Source organism: Pantherophis guttatus, chromosome 3, assembly GCF_059756535.1.
Source record: "Pantherophis guttatus breed Tessera chromosome 3, ASM5975653v1, whole genome shotgun sequence".
NCBI lineage: Eukaryota > Metazoa > Chordata > Lepidosauria > Squamata > Colubridae > Pantherophis > Pantherophis guttatus.
In genome coordinates this window covers 185218222-185240931 of record NC_142065.1, presented here as the reverse complement: position 1 = coordinate 185240931, position 22710 = coordinate 185218222, and the positions used below count along the sequence as shown (strand labels likewise).

Genomic DNA, 22710 nt, shown 5'->3' with positions numbered 1-22710 from the left:
TCTCATTCGTCATCTTCAGGCTGGTGTTCTCGGCTTCGTGCTTCCAGGAGCAATGTGAGATCTCAGCTGTCTCTTCCTTTTAACTGCTAGTGGGGGTGTGAGCTGATTGGGTGGGGACTTGGCTGTGTTCTGATTGGGTGGAGGTGTGTTCTGATTGGTTAGGGGCTTGGCTGTGCTCTGATTGGATGGGGGGTTTGTTGTGCTCTGATTGGCTGGAGGTGTGTTCTGTTTGGGTGGGGGCTTGGTTGTGCTCAGCTTAGTCTGAGTTGCAGTGGGATTTGAGCTGGTGAGCTGCGTTGTTGTTGTTTGGCTTCGTGTTTGTGGCCATGCGAGCTCTTCATGGTGGGTGTCAGTCTGCTTCAAAATAGATTGGAGGGGGTTAAAGTGGCTAATGATGCAGCTGCGGTCTGGCTTCTGGTCCTTGGTCGTGGCTCATTATCAGTGTGGGTTTGAGTCTGCTTTCTGCGTGGATGTGTGGTGGTGACATCCTGTGTGGCTCTCGTGAGTGTGGGTCTGGTGTCATTCGTCGTGTTAGGGACTCATTTGTCAATAAGGGCGGGTTTCCAAATGGCTGGTAGGCGGGAGGTATCGTCTCGTTTGTTCATGCTGTGTGGGCGTTTTTCTATCTCGATGGCTTCTCTGATTATTCTGTTGTTAAAGTGTTCAGTTTTGGCGATAGTTCTGGTCTTTTTAAAGTCAATATCATGTCCTGTGGCTTTAAGGTGTTGGACCAGGGAAGAAGTTGGTTCCTCTTTTCTGACTGAGTTCTTGTGTTCTTCTATGCGTGCACTTATTCGCCTGTTGGTTTGTCCGATGTATGTGGTGGGGCAGGCGGTGCATGGGATTTCATATACTCCTTGATTTTCTAACTCAATTTTGTCTTTGGGGTTCCTTAGGATGGTGGATATTTTTCGGTTTGTGCAGAATGCTGTCTTGATGTTATGTTTGTGGAGGATTTTGCTTATTCTGTCTGTGGTGCCTTTTATGTATGGGAGGAGGGCTTTGCCGTTTTCTTGTTCTCTGTCTTGGATTTTAGTGGGGGTTTCTTTTTGGATTAGGTTGGTGATCTTATGAAGAGCTCGCCACGGCCACAAACACGAAGCCAAACAACAACAACGCAGCTCACCAGCTCAAATCCCCCTGCAACTCAGACTAAGCTGAGCACAACCAAGCCCCCACCCAAACAGAACACACCCCCATCCAATCAGAGCACAGCCAAGCCCCTAACCAATCAGAACACACCTCCACCCAATCAGAACACAGCCAAGTTCCCACCCAATCAGCTCACACCCCCACTAGCAGTTAAAAGGAAGAGACAGCTGCGATCTCACATTGCCCCTGGAAGCACGAAGCCGAGAACACCAGCCTGAAGATGACAAATGAGACTTCGTCGAAACATCGCCAAGACACTTCCAATTTTATGTGGGAGAAGACCTGAATAACCAAAGACCTACATATATATATATATGTATATATGTATATATATATATGATAACACATGTCAGCATAAATTTTTTGCCTTCAAATATAATGTACTGTATGGTTGTGAAATCTGGACCACTGGGAGAGGGGAATAGATGCATCCAAATTATGCATTTGGAAATGATTTTTAGAGTACTGTAGACTTCAACAAGAACCAGTCAACCAATACTGAACTAGATTGACTGCTTCCTTAAGGCAATGATTAGCAAACAGAAACTTGGACATATGATGTCTTCAGGTGATGGACTAAAAAAACAACTATGTTTGGCAGGATTTAAAAAATAGGAGAAAATAACTTGGAAGAGATCAAGTAGTCTTCTCCTTGGAAAAGCTACTGATTATTATAGAGATAGAAAGTTGTCCATGCCTATCAGGCCTAATGCAACATTTAAATGACTAAATCCTGTTTGTTTGTTTGTTTGTTTCAGCATAGTGATGTTGAACTGATTACTTAATAGTAAAATCTCCATTGTATCGTTACTTAATATACACATATACAGAACACATTTAACAATAATTAAAATATCATATATATATATTTTTACTTTTTTTGGCAAGAAATTGAATCCTGAAAGAATTTTTAAAAAAGAAACTAAAAGGCAACAAAGTATAATATGTCAGTGATGCAATTGGTGTGTTTTTCATATCATATAATACAATGCAAATTTGGAGAAGTAGCCAAATTAGCTTCACAGGACTGAATGTTTCCTGTAAGTATATGAACAGAAGGAAGAGGCCTCACTGGGGAAGTATTGGAAGAACCATTGTGATTTGCAAACCATAATTTATGCCTTAACATTTCATTGAAGTCAGCCAGGCAATTATGGTTTACTTAATAAACTCTGAGTGACTCATACCATGTCTTCACTCACTGTAGATCCAGGGCACTGCATATATTGGCTTGAAGACAGTATAGCCTTTATAAAGTGAAATTAAGTGTTCATTATGAAACAATTTACAATGTATTAAGGAGCATTTAACAAATTAGGGCTTATTTCACAGCAAGCAGACTCCATAGGAAATATAGGACAGATCATCCTGGAGAAGGTCAATCTATGTACTCAAGCCCAACTTGATGGCGCAAAATTGGTAAATTAAAATTTCAGGTGGAGAAGGCATCTGTATTTTTCCCAGAAATGCCCTCTACAATTGCAGTCCAATTCTGGGAAAAGACTATTTTTAAGTAGTTGCAGACAGGTGTTGCCGAACTAACATCAAATGTGGCTGTATGCTTGGTAAAGTAATTTCTAAATGCAACTGTCACATCTTTACAATTTGTAGTGACTGTATAAAGGGAACAAAGAATATTATTTATAGAGTTTTAGTGCTTTATTACTACATCAGTCTTTGTAAACTGAACCCTGCCACAAATCTTGGTTTTATGTCCTGGTTACAGCTACCCAAAATCACAGGTCCTTCAGATTTGGAGGACACAGACATCCATAAAGTCTATAAAAGGGTCAGCATGCAACATGGGGAGATATGGAGTAAGTTCACATGCCTTTATTAGCCAAGCTTTATAGTTCAATGCATTATGCAAGTACAGCTCATATCTCTTTGTTCAGCTCCTCTATCAAGGTTGCTTTCAGATAAAATTAACTCAGTGCCAATGGAGGTAGCTGCATATAAACCAAGGTATATTCCAGATATTTGGAAGACAGGTTTTTCTTCTCGAGCCAAAACTCAGTGATAAGTCCTCTATTTATTTATTCATTTGAACAAAGGACTGCCTGCTGGGAAATTTAGCGATGAATTTTGTTAGCGTGGTGAATGTTGCCACTTATGTAAAAACCTAATGTTTAAACCACAACATGGATGGAGATTGAGAAGTATTGATTGCATTTAGAGTCATGTCTATCTAAAAAAAATATTTCAACAGAAGAGAATATCTGTACCTCAGGACTGACCTGTGGGGTTCTTGGTGTTCTCTAAGCTTGTTTTTTTGTATTTTTTTTTTTGCAGATGTTTCATTACCAAATTAGTAACATCATCACTGTGAGTTCATCAGCAAATATGCAGTGATTATGTTACCAAGTTTAGTAACAAAATGCCTGCAAGCAAGCAATCAAGCTTAAAAAATATATTTTCAACAATGGCAGCAGTGTGACAATTTGCTGGTTGCTGCAAATTAGCAGTTTACTAGTTCCATCTACTGTGCAAGAGAGATGGAATAATTGCCAGGAAATACTTCTTAATAGATTTCCTCATATTTCACTTCATTTTTTCCCCTGTGGTTTGTTTCTAAAATATTCTTTTACTATATACTGTGTCCAACAGAATTGTATATGATCATTTAGATTGGAACTATCCACCAGTTTTAGATACTGTACTATATACTTGAATGCTCTAACTTTTCTATACCCTGAGAAGTTTCAGCGATACCAAATTATATTCAGAAAAATTGGTTTGTAATGTATTTGCCTTCAAAAGCGCTGGACCAGGACATGGGATTTTGTGAATCACTTAATTTTACTTAAGTGATGACTAAGCTTTCTACTGACTCTGTGCACAAGAACGAGTTTCAGTACCTTCAAACCACAGATTCATACGTATATATGAGAAGCATCAAAGTAGTCAACAGGTAGATGAATACCCTTTCTGAATAATAAAGAAAAAGGGACAGGATTTGCATTTCATAGAATTAAGAATTCCAGCTGCTTCAAAGTGGAGAATTCATGGTTATTATAGCTTATCGTGAAAATAAGAGACAGGAGTAAAATTGTTTAAATGGCTTTTTACATGTAAAAGCCAACAGGGAGCAAATATGAGTGTTGTAACATTTAGCTATCAACTGAGGGAATATATAATCAGTCCGCATGCCTGAACATACCAAGGGTAATATCCTTGCCACCAAGATTCACTTTGTTTTTATTATATCAATATAAAAGAATTTTAGTTGTAGCCAAAAAAAAGGGGGGGGAGTAGTTTGGCTGCATTTAAACTTAGAGTTTCACCTTCAAAGTATATACTTTGAAAATTGTATATTATAGTTCCTGTGATGAAAACACAACTGAGGGGTACTGTAATATAGTTAAGGCTAAGAACCAAGGGACTGTCCCTACTACTGCCTTCTTCCAGTGTCAAGGTGTGCTGGGGACATAGATGATGATGATGATGATGATGATGATGATGATGATGATGATGATGTATGATCTCTGTTGATGTCTTTGAATATAAGAAACTCTAGATGACCTAAGTTATTTGGTGGCCACTAAGAGGCAGCATGATCAAAATTGACTTCAATAAGCTCATGGGAGCTCACTCAGAAATAATACAAGGGTGCCTTTGTGATTATCAGATTATTAATGTAGCTCAGAAGTATTTGTACAATAGGAATTTTGATAATGTAGAAGATTCTCACAGGGACCGGGCTCACAAGTCATGTGTTTATTTATTTACTAACCAAATTATGTGGCCACCTATTTCTGGAGAGTGAATTTAGCCGCCCTGAGTCTTCAGAGAGGGGTGGCATACAAATTGAATTAATAAATAAATAAATAATAAATAACAATCAGATAAAGACAACAAATAAAAACAAAAATGTATAATGTATAATCCATATTAAGAAACACCACAAAAGCTAGAAATGCAAACTCTAGGCAAGAGAGGATAAAAATGGCCATCTCATCAGTGCAGTCTCTGTTTGCCTGAGAGGTCCAGGGAGCCTGAGAACATAGGCAGGTTTCAAGGGCTTTTTAATTAACAAAAAGTATGGAGCCAATCTAATTTTGGGAAGAAGAATATTCCATAAAACAGACGCCATCTCCTAGGACCCACCAAATGAAAGTCCCTGTTAGTACCTGCAATCAGGGGTGGGCTTCAAAAATTTTAGCAAACCACTGCCTGGTTGCTGGGTGGGCATGGCCATGGTGGGTGTGGCCTAGTCGGCCTCCTGCACAATGGCGGTGGGGTGTTTTTTCCCTCCCCGGGCTTCGGAGGCTTTCCTTAAGCCTCCGGGAGGGTGAAAACAGCCTTACCAGGCTCCGGAGGCCCTCTGGAGGCCAGAAACGGGCCTGTTTCCAGCCTTCCCAAATTTCCAGTAGGCCCGTTTTTTGCCCTCCCCGAGCCTCTGCATATGCCCTTACCTGCATCCAAAATGGGCTGCCTGGCAATTCCTGAGAGGGGCAGGGTGGGGTGGGCGGGGCCAGCCAGGATTGGGATTTGGGGGTTTTCCGAACTGCACAGAATCTTAGCTAGAGGTTCTCCCAAACCCCTGTGAACCCCCAGCAGCCCATCCCTGCCTGCAATATACCTACTCTGCAAGATCTCATGTAATTATTTGCTTTGTCAAGATTTCTTAAATCTTAGCTGCGGTTTCATGGCTTCACACAACCTGACTGACTGACTTGACTGACTGATTATGTGCCAACTCTTAGAAAGCATAAATTATTTGCATGACAATCTGTTCCCAAAACCAGTCTTACATGATAATGAAAAGACTGAAGATTTTCATGGTGAAAAGCGGGGAAGGGGGAATCAAGTACCATGTTTAATTGTGTAGCAAAAGAACATACAATGCACAAAAATGCATCAATGAGCAGTAAGTTTGGAAAAATCTACAGCAGTTTGCAGATATTCAAAGCTGAGTTTTTACAATTTATACTTGATGAGTCAGATATTCAATAATCAGTTTAATCAATTACATTTTTCAGAAGCTTGTCTTAGTGTTATTTGAACTGTCTTTATGGACATCTTAAAATTTTTTAAAAATCCTCACTAGTTTTTTTTTTTATATATACCATTTTACATTCAGTCCCCTGCATATGCCATGTTATTGTGAACAGTATTTCTTTTAAGATAGTTAATAGTCAATAAATAAAACAAGTAAAAATCACTGAGCCTTGTCTTAATGAAAATATTATATTTTGAGGCGAGCCACATGAAAACTATTTCCAAAGAAAATTGGATATTTTCTTTATGAAATATGTTGCAGATATTGTTTCTGTGTTTTGTATCACTATATATTCTGTTCACTGTGTGTAGGAAATTGTACACTGCAATCATTAATGAAATACAATGGCATTCTAGAATATTAAAAAAAAGTCATGAATGAAAAGAAAATCCATAGCAATAGAAAGGAGACAAGAATTAATATTTACAAAAATAATAGTTAATATTTTTAACCAAAACATCATACTACATTCTAAGATATCATAATCTACTGAAATGAAATGCAATCCTCACTCGATCCCCCACTCTCAACACACAAAAGTAACTCAGTAGAGACTTTTAAGAACTTTTCAAAATATTTCATGGTAACAACAGTGATCAGCATATGCTATTTGCCTCAATTTTAAATAAGATGGCTGATTTGTATGTGGGGGGTGGGGGATGGACTCACATGCCTATTTATTTTGCAAAAATAAAATTGGCACTGCAAATCAAGCCACTGTGGTTTAATGATTTGAGATGCTACATCAATCATTGTGGGACTTGGGTTTTCTTCCTAATTTCCTAATTTCATACCAGCTTGTCCTGGCAAAAGTTATCACCATCAAAGCCCTATATGGCTAGAGGCTTTATTTTCCAAGGGCGCACTATTTTCTGCATTAATTGCTTATATAATTACCATCTCATAGTGTCAATCTTCCTAGGTAAACTAGAAGAAACACAACTAGATGAGCTAATTCTATTTTATTATAAGGCTACATTAATAGAATTGTGCAAGTCTGTAAGTACAAATCTCCTGCCAGTTTTAACTTCCTGATCCATTATGGTGGTCCTTTTTATATTTCTTTTTCTAACTGTTAAGCTACTGGAGGCTTCTCCTTCTCTTATCTGATTGTGTATTAGACAGCATCACTTCCCATTGTCCTTCAATGTCCCATTTTTGCCAATTTTCACATACATTACATAAAGGTAAAGGTAAAGATTCCCCTCACACATATGTGCCAGTGGTGGGTTCCTCCTGATTCAGCCCGGTTCGGCCGAACCGGTAGCGGTGACGATATGACATCACCAAACCGGTTCTCTTTGTTCGGGAGCTGGCCCCCCCCACCCCCGCCCCCCCGCCTCCGTGTTATTCTTACCTTTTATTTGGCCCCACCCCCAATCTATTGCTGCCTCCTGAGTCCCAGCTGATCGGCTAGAAGGAAAAAACTGTTTAAACTCTTGCCACAGGGCTTCAAAGGGCCACCCTACAGCTGATCAGTGTTAAAAGGCAGTGTGGTGGTAGACCGGTGCCTCCAAAAACAAATGAGTAGACCGGTGCCTCCAAAAATAAATGGGTAGACCAGTGCCTCCAAAAACAAATGAGTAGACCCGTGCCTCCCAAAACAAATGAGTAGACCGATGTCGCCAAAAACAAATGAGTAGACCGGTGCCTCCAAAAACAAATGAGTAGACCGGTACAGCTCTGCAAGCAGTTAAAAGCCTGGTAGACCAGTATCTCTGCTAAATCCTAAAGAATTGTCACATGATCATCAAGCCACACCCACAAAATAAGCCACATCCACAGAACCGGTAGTAAAATGTTTTAGAACCCACCTCTGATATGTGCTAGTCATTCCCAACTCTAGGGGGTGGTGCTCATCTCTGTTTCAAAGCTGAAGAGCCAGTGCTGTCCGAAGACATCACCGTGGTCATGTGGCCAGCATGACTAAATGCCAAAGGTGTACGGAACGCTGTTACCTTCCCACCAAAGGTGATCCTTATTTTTCTACTTGCATATTTTACATGCTTTCGAACTCTAGGTTGGCAGAAGCTGGGACAAGTAATGGGAGCTCACCCAGTTACGCAGCACTAGGGATTCGAACCACTGAATTGCCAACCTTTCGATCTACAAGCTCAGTGTCTTACCCACTGAGCCACCGCGGCCCTTACATACATTACATACAGGCTTTGAAAGCAGGTTTTGTCAGTAGTGATTCCCACAGTTTGTAATTCCTATCTTATGGAGATTTGATCAATTTCATTCCTCCTGGGCTTTAGGAAAGATTCACTTCTTTCAATGAACACAAGGAGGAGGGGGTGCTCCAATGGAAGTAGAATTGCAACCATAAAATTATATCAATGATTTCATTTTTTAAAAAAAATGAATAAATTTTGAATTTCTTCTTGTTTTTTTTTTCTTTTTATTAATGTATTATTTTATTGGATGGTGAGAACCTAGAGACTTTGGTGATTGGAGGGAGTACAAATAGGATGGATGGATGGATGGATAGATGGATGGATGGATCGATGATGGATGGATGATAAGAGTTTTAAAGATTCTCTTTTGATAATCACTTAGCACTATTCATCTTTTAGCCATGCAATAAATCATGCTGTATTAGTCACACTCTATATGACATGAGCTTCTTAAAGAATTAGCTCCAAGCAGCTAACTTTCATTAGGTTAAACCTGATTCCTGGGAGATTGACAATAAAGCAGCTTTCCCAATTAAGCAGAGTGAAGTAAAGTCATATTTTAAAGTTATGCAGCACCTTTCATCCCAAAACATTTCTGCAAATTAAAGATACATAATAATCAATGCTTTTGTGGAAGTGTTTTCATACAAAAGTGAAAAAAGGGGGGATGGGGATTAAACCATAGCAATATGTCAGATACCCATTCTTACATTTCACAAAATGGATTTGTAAATTTCTAAGTGAGACCATGAAATTCTGTGCTATATGAACTTAGTAAAAAAAAATATTTAATAAACTACTAGATTTTTTTTCTTATTTTGTCTAATATAAATACAAAATACCTGGGCTGAATATATTTCAAAACTTCATTGTTGGGCCGGTATTTATCTTTAGAACACATACTATGTTCTAGATCAAGGGTGTCAAACTCAAGACCCATGGGCTAGATCTGGCCCATGATGTGGTTGGATCCAGCCTGCGGGGCCATCCTGGAAAATGTAAGGAGCCAACCAGCTTTGGGCTGGTCTACCTGCGTCACTTCAGGCCGGTCTACCCAATGCAAAGAGGAAACATTGGACCAGTGTGGCTTTGGCCCGGTGTACCCAATGCAAAGAGGAAACAGGCCAGCAATTTGGGGAGTGGAGTCAAGCTGGCCACGCCCACACAGCTGACCATGCCCACAAAGTCAGCCATGCCCAGTGAGTGATGTCAAGCTGACCATGCCCACCCAGTCGGCCATGCCTGCCCAGCCCAAGGTCAACCACAGCCCTGATGTGGCCCTCAATAAAATTGAGTTTGACATCCCTGTTCTAGATTCTTTAAATCCATTTTTTCCAATACTGATTTCTCAAATATTCTTAGTCTACTGATTTCATAATCCCTGATATCTGGTGTTGATAGTAATGACTCTTTATACTATATTTGAAGGACCAAACCAGGTTTATATAATTTTTGTTGCATCTATTTTGGATTTAGCATAAACCAGAATTTACTGTTATATTTGAATTGACATAACAATGATTTACCTACCTACATAAATCTTCCAAAGCAGTCTGAAAACAAAGATTAAATAATATTTGCAGTTCTAGTTGTAAGAAAAAAGGAAATCATCTGTTTGCGGATTCAGAACTAATAACTAAGTAGAAGTTATTGAAAAATGGAATATAACTCGCAGTGGTCCATCTCATTGTCCCTGTGAAGTACAGTTACATTGGTCTATGAGATATTAATTTCAATCTATAGTTCTTGTTGCTTTATTCAATCTAACATTGCCTGCAAATCATTTAGGTTTTCAGCCAACAAAGCAGCAGCATCTGCAAAAATACTTAAACTCTAATGTCCCATTTCCAAGAACACCTTTAACTTCACCCAAAATTTATCTGAAAACCTATCAAAGGGATAGTATCAAACATCCCAGTCTTATACCCTGTTCAGTATTGAAGTATTCGCTAAGCATACCATTTATTTTCATGGATGCATTATTTCCATCTTGTACCTCTCATCACACTGGCAAAGCCATAGTTGTGCAAAACATTCCATAATTTAAACCTATTCACCTTATGTGATTTGTCTCATTAACAAATGTACAATCAACTTTCCTTTTAATGTTCATATAGGTTCTCTGTAATTTGTTACAGAATAACAAAATCCAATTCATATTACCAGGAAAGGCAGTAGATTCCTACTGAAAAATTAGAAATAAGGTTGACATGTGGAGATACATATGAACATATGAAGAACGGTTGCAGGAACTGGACATAGCTAGTCTAGTGAAGAGAAGGACCAGGGGAGTACATGAGAGCAGTGTTCCAATATTTGAGTGGCTGTCACAGAGAGGAGGGGGTCAACCTATTTTCCAAGGCTCCTGAAGGCCAGACAAGGAATAATGGATGGAAACTGATCAAGGAGAGATTCAACCTAGAAATAAGGAGAAATTTTCTGACAGTGAGAACAATCAACCAATAGAACAGATTGCCTTCAGAAGTTGTGGGAGCTTTATCACTGGAAGCTTTCAAGAAGAGACTGGGCAGGCATCTGTCAGAAATTGTATAGGGTTTCCTGCTTGAGCAGGGGGTTGGATTAGATGACTTAAAAGTTCCCTTCCAACTGTTTATTCTATTCTATTCTATTCTATTCTATTCTATTCTATTCTATTCTATTCTATTCTATTCTATTCTATTCTAAATCCAGATAAAGACCAGATGTGATTAAACCAACTATATAGGCTAATACTTTTCCAGATTCAAAAGAAATGTTGCTTTCCCCCTTGAATGTCGTACAAAAAGCTTTTGAGAGATCAATGCATAAACATGCAGTAAGAATGTAGAAGTCTCTCATTAAAACTGAGAGAAAGGACCCTAATAGCAAGTGCCTGTGTTCTAGAAATATACTTTGAAAACTAACTTAAATGCTTTTTTGAGCAAATATCTATTATTTGATTAGCAATGGAATTGCTGGCTGGGAAGAATTACATTCAGAAAGGCAAATGGAGAGAGAGAATTTCAACAGTACAGAAAAATAAAATGTAATGATACAATCTTTACTTTTATTTTTTAGCACTTTTGAAACTTAATTTCCCTTAGCATTGATGCCTTGAGTCTTTCTGGTTTGGGGTTTGTTTTTGGGTTTTTTTGGCTCACTTTTTAGGGCTATAGAGATTCAGTCTGATGTGCAAGAAAGCCTGTTTTGACAAGGGTATCATTTGAGCCTGTTTTCTCAGAACACGTCTTCAGAGGACCAAAATATGGTACATTTAGTCCTCAAGTTACAACAGTTTGTTTAGTGACTCTTTGAAGTTGTTGTTGTTGTTGTTGTTGTTGTTATTGTTAGTATTATAATTATTATTATTAGTCATATTTCTATTCTGCCCACTCTCCGAGGACTCTGGGCAGCTTACACCAAACACAGTATACTAAATAGCATATTGCCACCAACAATCTGGGTCCTCATTTTACCCACCTCGGAAGGATGGAAGGCTGAGTCAACCTTGAGCCGGTGAGATTTGATCCGCTGATCTGCTGAACTTGCAGTCAGCTGAAGTAGCTGCAGTACTGCACTCTAACCATTGCGCCACCGTGGCTCATACAACAATTTACAACAGCACCGAAAAAAGTGACTTATGATCATTTTTCACACATATGACCGTTGCAGCAGCATCCCCATGGTCATGTGATCAAAATTCAATGCTTGACAACTGACTCATATTTATGACGCCTGCAGTGTCCCAGGTCATGTGATCACCTTTTGTTGCCCTCTGACAAGCAAAGTCAATGGGGAAACCAGATTCACTTAACAACCGTATTACTGACTTAACAACTGCAGGGATTCATTTAACAACTCTGACAAGAAATGTTGTAAAATGGAATAAATCTCACTTATCAACATAAATTTTGGGCTCAATTGCGATCGTACGTCGAGGACTACTTGTATTCTGCTGCTTCAGACTAGTTTTATTTTAGTGAGAGATTTCCACATTGTTACTGCATGTTTATGCAGTGGTCTGTCAAAAGGTTTTTGCATGATGTTCAAGGGGAATGCAACATTTCAGTGTTTGGTAATGTGAGACCAGGAAATCCATTTTATTTGATATAACTATTTAATAATTTTATTAAATAATTTAATAACTATTAAATGTATATTCTGGGAAGCATACAACAACATACAAACACAACATAAAACAGAAAATTTAAAAATTCAGCATTGAGAATTAAAACATTAAAAATTTACAAAGAACCAGAAAAAAGGATGTCATTGTAAAATACTATGAAATTCATCAGACATTAATTTCTAATACTTATTTGAACAAGGACTTGTTTATCCTTAACAAATCTGTGTTCCAAAGTTAATGGAAGCAATTAAAAATTACGATTTTAATAAGATCAGCCAAAAGAGTAATTATATAAATTATTTGAACAACAAAAGTATTGTATGAAATTTAGCATTAAAAAAAATCCCTTTTATCAGCTAACACTGTTAAGTATTGGGAAACACACTGTGAGAAAATTAGATAATCAAGCTGAACAAGAGTCATGGCAAAAAAAAAAAAGAATTATAAGCATTTTAAAATAATTAATTAAAGACATTTTTCACTTTTATCTTTCATTCTAGATTACAGAGTGGATACTTAGAATCCTTGTTCAGTCATATGAAAATGCCATATTTTATTTCTGCATACATACACAAATACAGAGAGAGATTGCTAAAGCTACAGATGATACCAAAAGAAAATTACTATGAAAAGGACAATTTTTATCTAATTCCTTCCATTTCCCCATAATCAATTCAAGAGAGCATAAAAGAGTGTTATTTCACTCAACATTTTTCATTCCTAACTCATTATTGATTGTGTGAGAAAAATTACATAATCAATTTATTTTTTCATGTAACTTATTATAACAATCACAAGGAGCAAGAATTAGATTCTGGATTACATATTTGGTAGCAAACCAACAGTTATAGGCATGTGCAGTTGTTTAAATATGACCTGGGACAGGCTTATTTGTCCAGTTTTCTACATTTTGGAGATTACCCCAAAGGTACTTTATCAAGAGGCAACTGGACTTTCTGGTTTTCATTGAAGACGTTTTGCTTCTCATCCAAGAAGGTTCTTCAACTCTGGCAGAGCTGAAAAAGCTGTTTGGATGAGAAGCAAAACGTCTTCAAAGAAAGAACAGAAAATCCAGTTGCCTCTTGAACAAGCATCTTTGGGGCAACCATGACCTGGATGACTGAGAATCTCCATAGAGATTCTGGAAATTAATAAATCCCAAGGATGTCATGTGGGAGAAATATTAGATTCATGGAGAATTGAATACGTTAATCTGAAATAGAAATTAAATTTAGTTTTTTGCATGACTTCTTCCATATAATGGAAGTGTATCCCATCCACTTTTTAAAGGTGCAGCCCCTTGTACGTTATTTTAAAGGTTCCTGTTTAGATCATGATTTTGATATGGATATCAATATGGATGCTGATATGCATATTAAATTATACTCACCATAGTCTGTTGGAAACTTCCTCCATTTTAACTGAGCAGTTAACTTAAATATAAATATCATCGGCCAGTTTTGATAAAATGGAGAGCCACGGATTACTTCTTCTTTGGCCTGCTGTTCATGTTTTGCTATATCCTGAAAGAAAGTTTCAGTTTTAGATAGCAGTAAAAGCAGTAATCCCAGTTGCAATGTATGGCTGTGAAAGTTGGACCATAAGAAAGACTGAGCACCAAAGAATTTAGGCCTTTGAATTATGATGCTGGAGAAGACTCCTGCGAGTCCCTTGGACTGCAAGGTGATCCAACTGGTCAGTCCTAGAGGAGATCAACCCTGACTTCTTTAGAAGTCCAGATCCTGAAGATGAAACTCAAATACTTTGGCCACCTAATGAGAAGGAAGGACTCACTGGAGAAGAGCCTAATGCTGGGAAAGATTGAGGGCAAAAGAAGAAGGGGATGGCAGAGAATGAGGTGGCTGGATGGAGTCACTGAAGCAGTAGGTGTGAGCTTAAATGGACTCCAGAGGATAGTAGAGGACAGGAAGGTCTGGAGGAACATTGTCCAGGAGGTCACAATGGGTCAGACATGACTTCGCAACTAACAACAACAACAAAAGCAGTAATATCGTAAGAAAAAGAGAACAGATGTGAAGAACAGACAGGAAGGATTCCTAGAAGGAATCAAGTATGGGAATCACATTTAATGAGAATTCTAGTCAGCATAATTGTTATGACATTATAATTTAATAGTTTTATGAAATAATTTCATTCTAATCAATATATTAATATATATTGATTAGAATGAAGTTATTTAGATTGAGTTGAATTAGAAAAGTAGCTGTGTGACACTGTATTTAGATATGTCCATTGATTATTGGATAACATAAGCCAGCCTCTCCCATGATTGATTGAAACATATAGACAGATAGAATCCTGCCTTCCTTCAAATGCATTAGATTACAAGTCTCAAAACCCCCATCAAACTATTTAGGAATTCTGGAAGTTGAAGTTCATATGTGAATAGTTATTGAGCAGCATTTTAATGGAATGCATCCATCATGACAGAAATAAATTGTAACTGATTTGATTTTTCCAGGTCTACCTCCAAACAGAGGGTTCTGCAATGTTAATCAAAAGGCAATTGCTCCAATTTAATACAAATGCACGTGAAGATGTATGTTAATAAGGCAACTGAAATGTAAATAATATTATAAAAAGTCCAGTCTGTACTTATTTAAGTCTGTATCTTGAAGCAATGTTTTTTAATAATATTATTGGCAGCCATTGCTAGTTCCTTCTAAGGCAAAACCCATTCATAACTTTTATGAAGCCCCTTTTATTAAACAAACAGTGAATTCCTCTCATTCACCTTCAGCAAAGTCTTTCAAGGGAGAATTTAGTCACAGACCTTATCTGGCTTGGAGACCTGCCAGGCTGATATCTTCAAAATTTGGCAAGGAGTCTGGGAGAGTCACAAACCAATTAGGTGAACTAATTGTCTCCTGCAAACTCCACTCCCCTTTCACTCCTCTTTTATTCCCTCTGGGAGGGGCCATTCATTGTCCACTTGTGGCCTTACTCCCAAGTTGACCCTTGTTCTTTAGCTGTTCCCTTCGTCTGGCAACTCTGCGTATGCGCACACTAGGAACAGGGTCCAGCTGTTTGTCTGCCTCACTGATGTCTGACTCTGAAGACAGCTGATACCTGGCATTCGGCCCTGGCCCCCTCTCTGCCTCCGACGCAGAGCCCTCATCAGACCCTTCCCCAGACTCCAGGACTGGCCCATGTTCCTCCCCAACCTCCTCACTGTCCGAATCTGCTGCCAGCTCTGCTGACCCCTGGCGGGCCACAACTAATATGTTTGGGAAAGGCAGATATGTTCGTGATAAAGCCTTGGAATACAGGTTAATAGTAAAGGGAGAAGACACTGATTAAACTGGTTTAATGAAGCCTCTCTTGGAACTGAAAATGAATGAACTCATTTATGCTGTGCGTTTTTAAAATGAGGCTCAGGGAAGCTTGCCCTTTACCAGTTTAATCAGAATTCTTTGGGTGAAAGTAATTGACTCTTTATCCAGCATTTTTTTCTAGTGGACGGAAGCCTGGAAAGTATGATAAAAGAATGTTTTAATTTTCACCACCTTATCAGTCATTCAAACATGTTCATTAGAGGGCTGCTTCATACAATACTTAGCATCCAATTTCTGACTACCAAAAATAGGAATGTAGCATCAATTGTCCAGAATCTGCTCATGTCTCTCTTGGGGTGTTTAAGTGCTTTATAAAATAATAATAAAAAATGGAATACAATATTTTAAGTATAAGAAGATGCATTTTAAATTTAAGGAGCTTATAACAGCTTAGTGGGTTTTTTATTGCTTTTTTCTTTTTCTGACTCTCTCTCCTTGTCTGTGGTTGAGGGATGGAAAAGGAGAAAAGTGAGTGTCCAGCTGTTGCATTGTGCTTTGTTTCATGGGTTACACTCAGGATTTTATTCAAAGACGAAAATGCAAAACAAGTTTAAACAAATAAGTAACTCTAAGAAGCCGTAGCATTCTGGACATTTGCAAAATGCTATGACCCTGTGCTGAAAACACTGGGAACAGAAGATCAGCAAGAATGGGAGATCCACAGGTTCTCCATTCTTATGAAAAATGCTTACCTCTTTTACCCTTAAGTAATTGATGGATGGAATTTTGATAAAATCACAGTTTTCCTCTGTAAGAACAGTAAGTACATCATGTTTCTTCTTTAAAGGGAGTGGTACCAAAGTCCCAAAACAGCACCCTACACCAAACTTCCAAAATAATTAAAAAGAAATAATAGAAATTAATATTTAATATTCCTTTATGTTTTACACAATTATAAAAATATGCATCAGTGTTATATACTTCTGCAACTTGTTGTAGGCAAAACAGTAACATATATCGTGGATGTTTATACTCATGATGACAGCTGAAATTTTTAATAGTTGTATAAAATCACTGAAATGTTCCACAATAGTGATGAATGGATTGAAAAAAATCAAGGCAGCAGTGGGTTTAGTCATTGCTGCCCTGGAATTTCCCTCCTGAACAATAAAATACATCAGGGATGGATCCAAGACAACTTGCTATGGGCAACCCACCACAGCGATCTCACTGCGGCCAACTCACTAGGGGACAACTTGCCATGGATAATTTATACAGGATAATTAGACGTGATAAATATTATACACCAATGTTTCTTTGACATTATTTCCATTGACAAAAATGGAAATAATATCAAAGAAACAGTGGCGGATAACATTTATTGCATTGAGTTATCCCACTAGAATTGTCCGCAGCAAATTGTCCTGCAGTGAGTTGGCTGCAGTGACATGGCTGTGGAGAGATGGTTGTGACCAGCTGGCTGTGGTGAATTGTCCCATTCTGTCAGGGACTGCCTAATGAAAAATGATCCTGTCCATCCTATCTGGACTTCTAAAGGTAACCTATTTAAGGGCCTATTCTGATAAAGGAAAGAGTGATGAAGGCAGCCGCGTCCTATAGCTGCTCCGATATTAGAGGACACACTGTTCCCAAATGCATACAGTACTTATTTCCTTCTTGTTGACATTTCAGAAAACCCTGAAAACTCTGTATAGTACAATCTACATTGTCCGTAAGTGGAGAAGTATATAAATGCTGTGAAATAAATAAATATTAAGGAAGTTGATTACCATTAGTCCATAAGTTAATGTTCTCAGCTCCCTGAAGCTAATTCCAGATGGGTGCAACTATAAACACTATTTGAAGAATGGAGTAGAAAATTACTTCCTTACTTTTGTCCATCTCAATATTTGCAATTTCCCCTCAGCTGTAAACATATTCCTACCAGAAGAAAGAAACTAAACCCACAGAACAAATCAGGCTGGTTTTTATTGTCCATCCCCAATTAGAAATGTATTCTTGAATAGTGACCTTTCTCAGAGAAGATTGCAGACATTCTTTTATAGCCAAATTCTCTATCATCAAATCAGTACACTTTCAAAACAAGAAGAGACAAAAATTCAAATGTTGCTGTTGCTTAGAATGTTAAATTCATTTAAAGCTGAATCATATATCTAATATTTTTGTATAGAATGTGCTCTTTTCTAATACTGAATTAATTTTCAGATTTTTAGTCTTTTGCCTGTGCCTTCTCATTCAGCTATATTATTTTATAAAGATGCAGACCTTGCCATTTAACTAAAATAGATTATATTGACTTCAAATATTTTGACTATTTGCCTATATGTCCATATGATTAATTCCATTAACAAACAGATGAAAAAGCTCTTTGCATAAGGTGGATGCATGCATGTGGATGATAGGTTGTAGTAATGTATCACGAACAGTCTTTCTCAAGGGATCTTTGAGATATATAATAGAACTACTTATACTGAAATGAACTAATGTCATTTGCCCTCAAGGAATACAAAATTAATTTCTAATAAGAAACAAGAAAGTTCAGTGGACATGACAGTTGACTTTGACTATATCTGAAATCAGAACTTTTCTTCTTGTGACTGGTAGAGAAATAGTTGTAAAAAAAGTCATAGAACTTTTTTTATATACAGTATATGATAACTGTAGCAAGATTACTGTAGTACTAAGATGGAAAAATCTGGCATTAAGATATTGACATTATAATAGAATTTGCTGAGATGGCAAATTGATCTGTTTGATTACAAAAACAACAAAATCTATATTTATTGCTTCTTGGAAAGCAATTATGATTTTTTTGTGTGTGTAAAACAGAAAAAAATGAATTTAGGAACTTTGGTTTTGATGATTAGATAGGCTAAATTATAGAAAGAAGGGAGTTGTGACATAACTTTAGAAAAAGCGGTAAATAGAACTACAATTGTACTTATAACTACTGTAAAAATGATCAGAAATCAATTCTTCATTTTCTTTTGCTTTCATTACTAATTTTTTTCTACTTTTTTCTTTCCTTCTTTCTTTACTTTATTTCATTTGTATTAATCAAACTTTTGTTTTTTAAACTTTCAGTACAATTATATTTTTAAAAATATTATAAATGTGAGCTGTGTGAACTAGAGAAATAACAAAATCAGAACATGCCTATGAGGCAGCATTGCAATGAGCATACACATTCACTTCCAAAAGAGCTATAAGGAAAATGTAACACAAAAGAGCATAAAATCTGGTTCCAAAAGGCTCATTAAAACATGAAAATGCATAAAATTGGTAAGAGAATATACCAACAAATTTGGGCTTGCATGCAACCAATTCTAATAAAGGCATTTAAGACAGGGGTGTCAAACACAAGGCATGCAGGCTGCATTTGGCCTGTGATGTGGTCAGATCTGGCCCGCAGGGCTGTCCTGGAAAATGTAAGGGGTCAGTCCGCATCACTTTGGCCCGGTCTACCCAATGCAGCTTTGGACCAGTCTACCCAATGCGAAGGGGAAACATGCCAGCAGTTCGGAGAGTAGTGTCAAGCTGGCCACACTCACCTAGTCAGCCACGCCCAGTGAGTGGCATCAAGCTGGCCATGCCCACCCAGTTGACCATGCCCACCCAGTCCCCTGAGGTCAACCACAGCCCTGATACAGCCCTCAATGAAATTGAGTTTGACACCCCTGATCCAAGGGGTGCCCACCTCCTAGTTAAGGTGAAAAATGAAATTGTTAAGCAAATATGAGGTGGGAATTATCTTAGAATTCCATATGTTGTAGAATTCCTTTAATCTATTTCAAGAGGTGACTGAGGCTTAATCAAACAAAAGAAAATTCACAAATGGAAATTCCTCCTCTTAAAATTGCATTATATTAAAGTATTTTCAGATTGTTTGGAAAGCTGTAATCAAGATGGCCCAGTTAATCATCTCTGATGTCAGTACCTTTTTGGTTATTTAGTTTTGTTTTAAACATTTGAAAAATTAGAATAATTACACAATAGTCCTCAATAAATGGTGTTAGTATAGTTTTATTGTAAATTTTTCCAGGACATATAAAATGGTGCAATTAAAAAATGGTATTCAATTATTGTTAGTGCCAGAATATTTTTTTTTCTTCTCTTTAGTCATATCTAATTCTCAGAAAATGCCTGGACAAGTCCCTGCAGTTTTCTTGGGAAGCTTATTCAGAAGTCGTTTGCTATTGCGTCCTTCCTAGGACTGAGAGAAAGTGACTGGCTCAAGGTCATCCAACTGACTTTGTGCCTAAAATGGCATTTGAGCTCATGATCTCCTGTGTTCTAGCCTCAATTACTACACCAAACTATATCTCGATGCCAGAGTTAATGTAGCAAAATGTTGCAAAACTAAATTGCATTTATTTTTCAATCAGTAGTATTCATAAGGTCTTATAGAAAGGTGCATTTGCTTTACAGTTTCAATAGATGTACTCTAGCATGCTCAGAAATACATTTTTCCCTATGATGCATAGATTGACTGATAAAATAATACAACGAAGTCTTTAATTAACTATATATTTTATAGCAAGTGATAACATCTATCACCAAAAAAAAAAAAATCAGACAACATTCTCCCATCTTTTCATGCCACTCAGGTTAATTTAGGTCACTGTGGATGAGCTAAAGAGAGATTGCGGTTTCTACATTACACCACTCTCCAAGATTTTTTGCAAATATTCTTAGATCAAGGCAGTTCAATAAAACCAAGGGGTTTTTTTTCTTGCTAAACAATAATAAACTGAGCTAAAAGGTATTCACTACTTGCTGACACTGAATATTCATTGATTGGAGTCTGCATTAGAAATTGCTAGAACTAAACTAAGTAACCTTTGGTTCTGGGAGTACATGTCCTATGTTAAGGGCCAACAATTTACTGTTAATCCTCAATTTCTAGCAATTCCACCTAGCTTTGTCATGGCAGTGGTCAGGATTTTATACGATGCGCCACCCAAAAAGGATCTTTGTACTTACTGGAAATAAGAATTCTCAGATCTGGACTAATCCCAGACCTGCCAACATGATCCACTTGAGCTCCCAAATTAAGACTAGGAAACTATAAAGATTATTATGGTTGGTTGCATGATCACCTTGATGTTTAGACAAGATCTGTCATTTTGTCAACCTATTGAGTCCTTTCTAAGGACCTGGTATAGGTCAATATTACTTTCCCCCCCCTCTCTCTCTCCCTCCCCCCCTCTCTCGGAAGGACATTAAGGACTGCTCAATAAGAGGTAAATGTCAAACAATACTATTAATACATGGGAGAACATGTTTAGTGAAGTTGGATTCTGCCTTAGACACATGACTTAACCCATCATGGTTGATAGTCAAATATGGAAATACCACTAGAAAAAAGATTGTATGCCTAGAAAAATTGTTTGACATATTCAAGCAGTTCCTTAGTCCCCTAGAGGAGATGATCCTTGGAAACCCAGAGGCAGTGTTGGGTTGCGACCGGTTCGGACCAGTTCGCAAGGACCAGTAGTAAAGTAGTAAAGGCCCCGGATGTCATCATCAGTGATCTGCGCATGCGCAGAAGCTTCCCGTTGTGAACCGGTAGTAAAGGTAAGTAGAACCCACCGCTGCCCAGAGGCGATGGTCTTATGGCACCAGGCTAGAAACTGAGAGGCTGTAAATTCTTGTCCCACCTTAGGCTTGAAGTCAGCAGGTTGACCTTGAGCCAGTCCTCTCTTTCAGCCCTAAGAAGGAGATAATGGCAAACAATTTTATGATAATGCTGCCAAGAAAACCTCAGGGACTAGTCCAGGTAGACGCCAAGAGTCTTTGTTGACTTGAAGGGATAAATAAACAAAAATTGTTTTTATTAAAGGCATTTGATCAGATTTCAATCTTGTTTTCCTTGTATGTTTTGAAACAATTTTTTGAGAATAAAAACGTAGGTACCTAATTTGACCTTCTTAAATATTTCTACTAATATGTGCTTAATGGTAGATTTCTGTTAAAACTTACCATATCAGATGATGCTACCTCAGTTGGGTTTGATTCATTTGTAACAGAAGTCACCTGAGGAGGCACTGAAATAAAATGTCCTCCAATAAGTCTTTTGTAATACTTTGTCTGTGGCTTAACAGAGCCTCTAAGTATAATATAGAATCCTTGGCTTGCATCCACTGGAATTAAAATTAAAATAGAAACAGATCATAATTTCACATCCAAATTACAGAAAATGAACTAATACGTCTACAGCATTCAGAAGTATAATAAACCTACAAGTGTAATCTAGCCAACACATTTTCATGAAACATTGAAAACTCTCAATTTTCCTCTTTTGCTTTCAAAAGAAAAATGTATGATTGATTGATGACATCCATATCTAAATTAAACATACGTGCTCCTAACTCTGAGATGGTAAATCATTTGATGACATCGACCACCAAAATGCATATATTTTATTTGACAAAAATTATAGCCTGTCAAATATTTAGCCATGAAATCCTCTTTTTATAATAGCAAGAATATTTGCAACCAGCATATAGTTGTTGTGGCCCCGCCCTCTGAGCCTGTCCCATCGGAGGAAGAAAGCTCCGAGCATGAGGAAGAGGAGTCAGCCAGGCCTCCCTCTCCAGGCCCCTCCCCTCTGGCACTGTCTCAGGTGCCGGCCGAGGGAGAGGAGATTAGCAGGGAGACAGGTGGCTCGGATGAGAGCGAGGGAGAGACATCATTCCTGGACGCACGCCTCTGAAGGCGTGATAAACGATTGCAGCAGCTCAGGAGGCGTGCTAGGGATTAGAACTGAGTCACTGGACCACACCCCAGAGACTATATAATAGAGGGTGGTGGCCAGCGATCCCTGTGACGAACAAAAGTAAACCTTGGATAGTCACTAAAGCCTCGTCCGGAAACTGCTGAGAGGAATATTATTCTGATTGGACTTTTGTACGCTAAGTATCTTATCTTTCTGTTTTGTGGAAATAAATGCAC

At 37.9% G+C, this 22710-nt stretch overlaps 1 protein-coding gene across 6 annotated transcripts in view; it reads right to left on the bottom strand.

The window, feature by feature from the left end:
* Positions 1-22710, bottom strand: part of CNBD1 (cyclic nucleotide binding domain containing 1) — a 143282-nt gene that overhangs the window by 35537 nt on the left and 85035 nt on the right. For 5 of the 6 annotated variants that reach the window (XM_034422385.2, XM_060681691.2, XM_087890772.1 and 2 more), the window contains 3 exons: positions 21739-21899; positions 16488-16622; positions 13830-13962 (listed from right to left, as the gene is read on the bottom strand). In XM_034422385.2, coding sequence (XP_034278276.1) covers positions 13830-13962; positions 16488-16622; positions 21739-21899 — 429 coding nt within the window. The remainder of the gene's footprint in view (positions 1-13829; positions 13963-16487; positions 16623-21738; positions 21900-22710) is intronic. The other variant, XM_034422386.2, reaches the window with a different exon arrangement.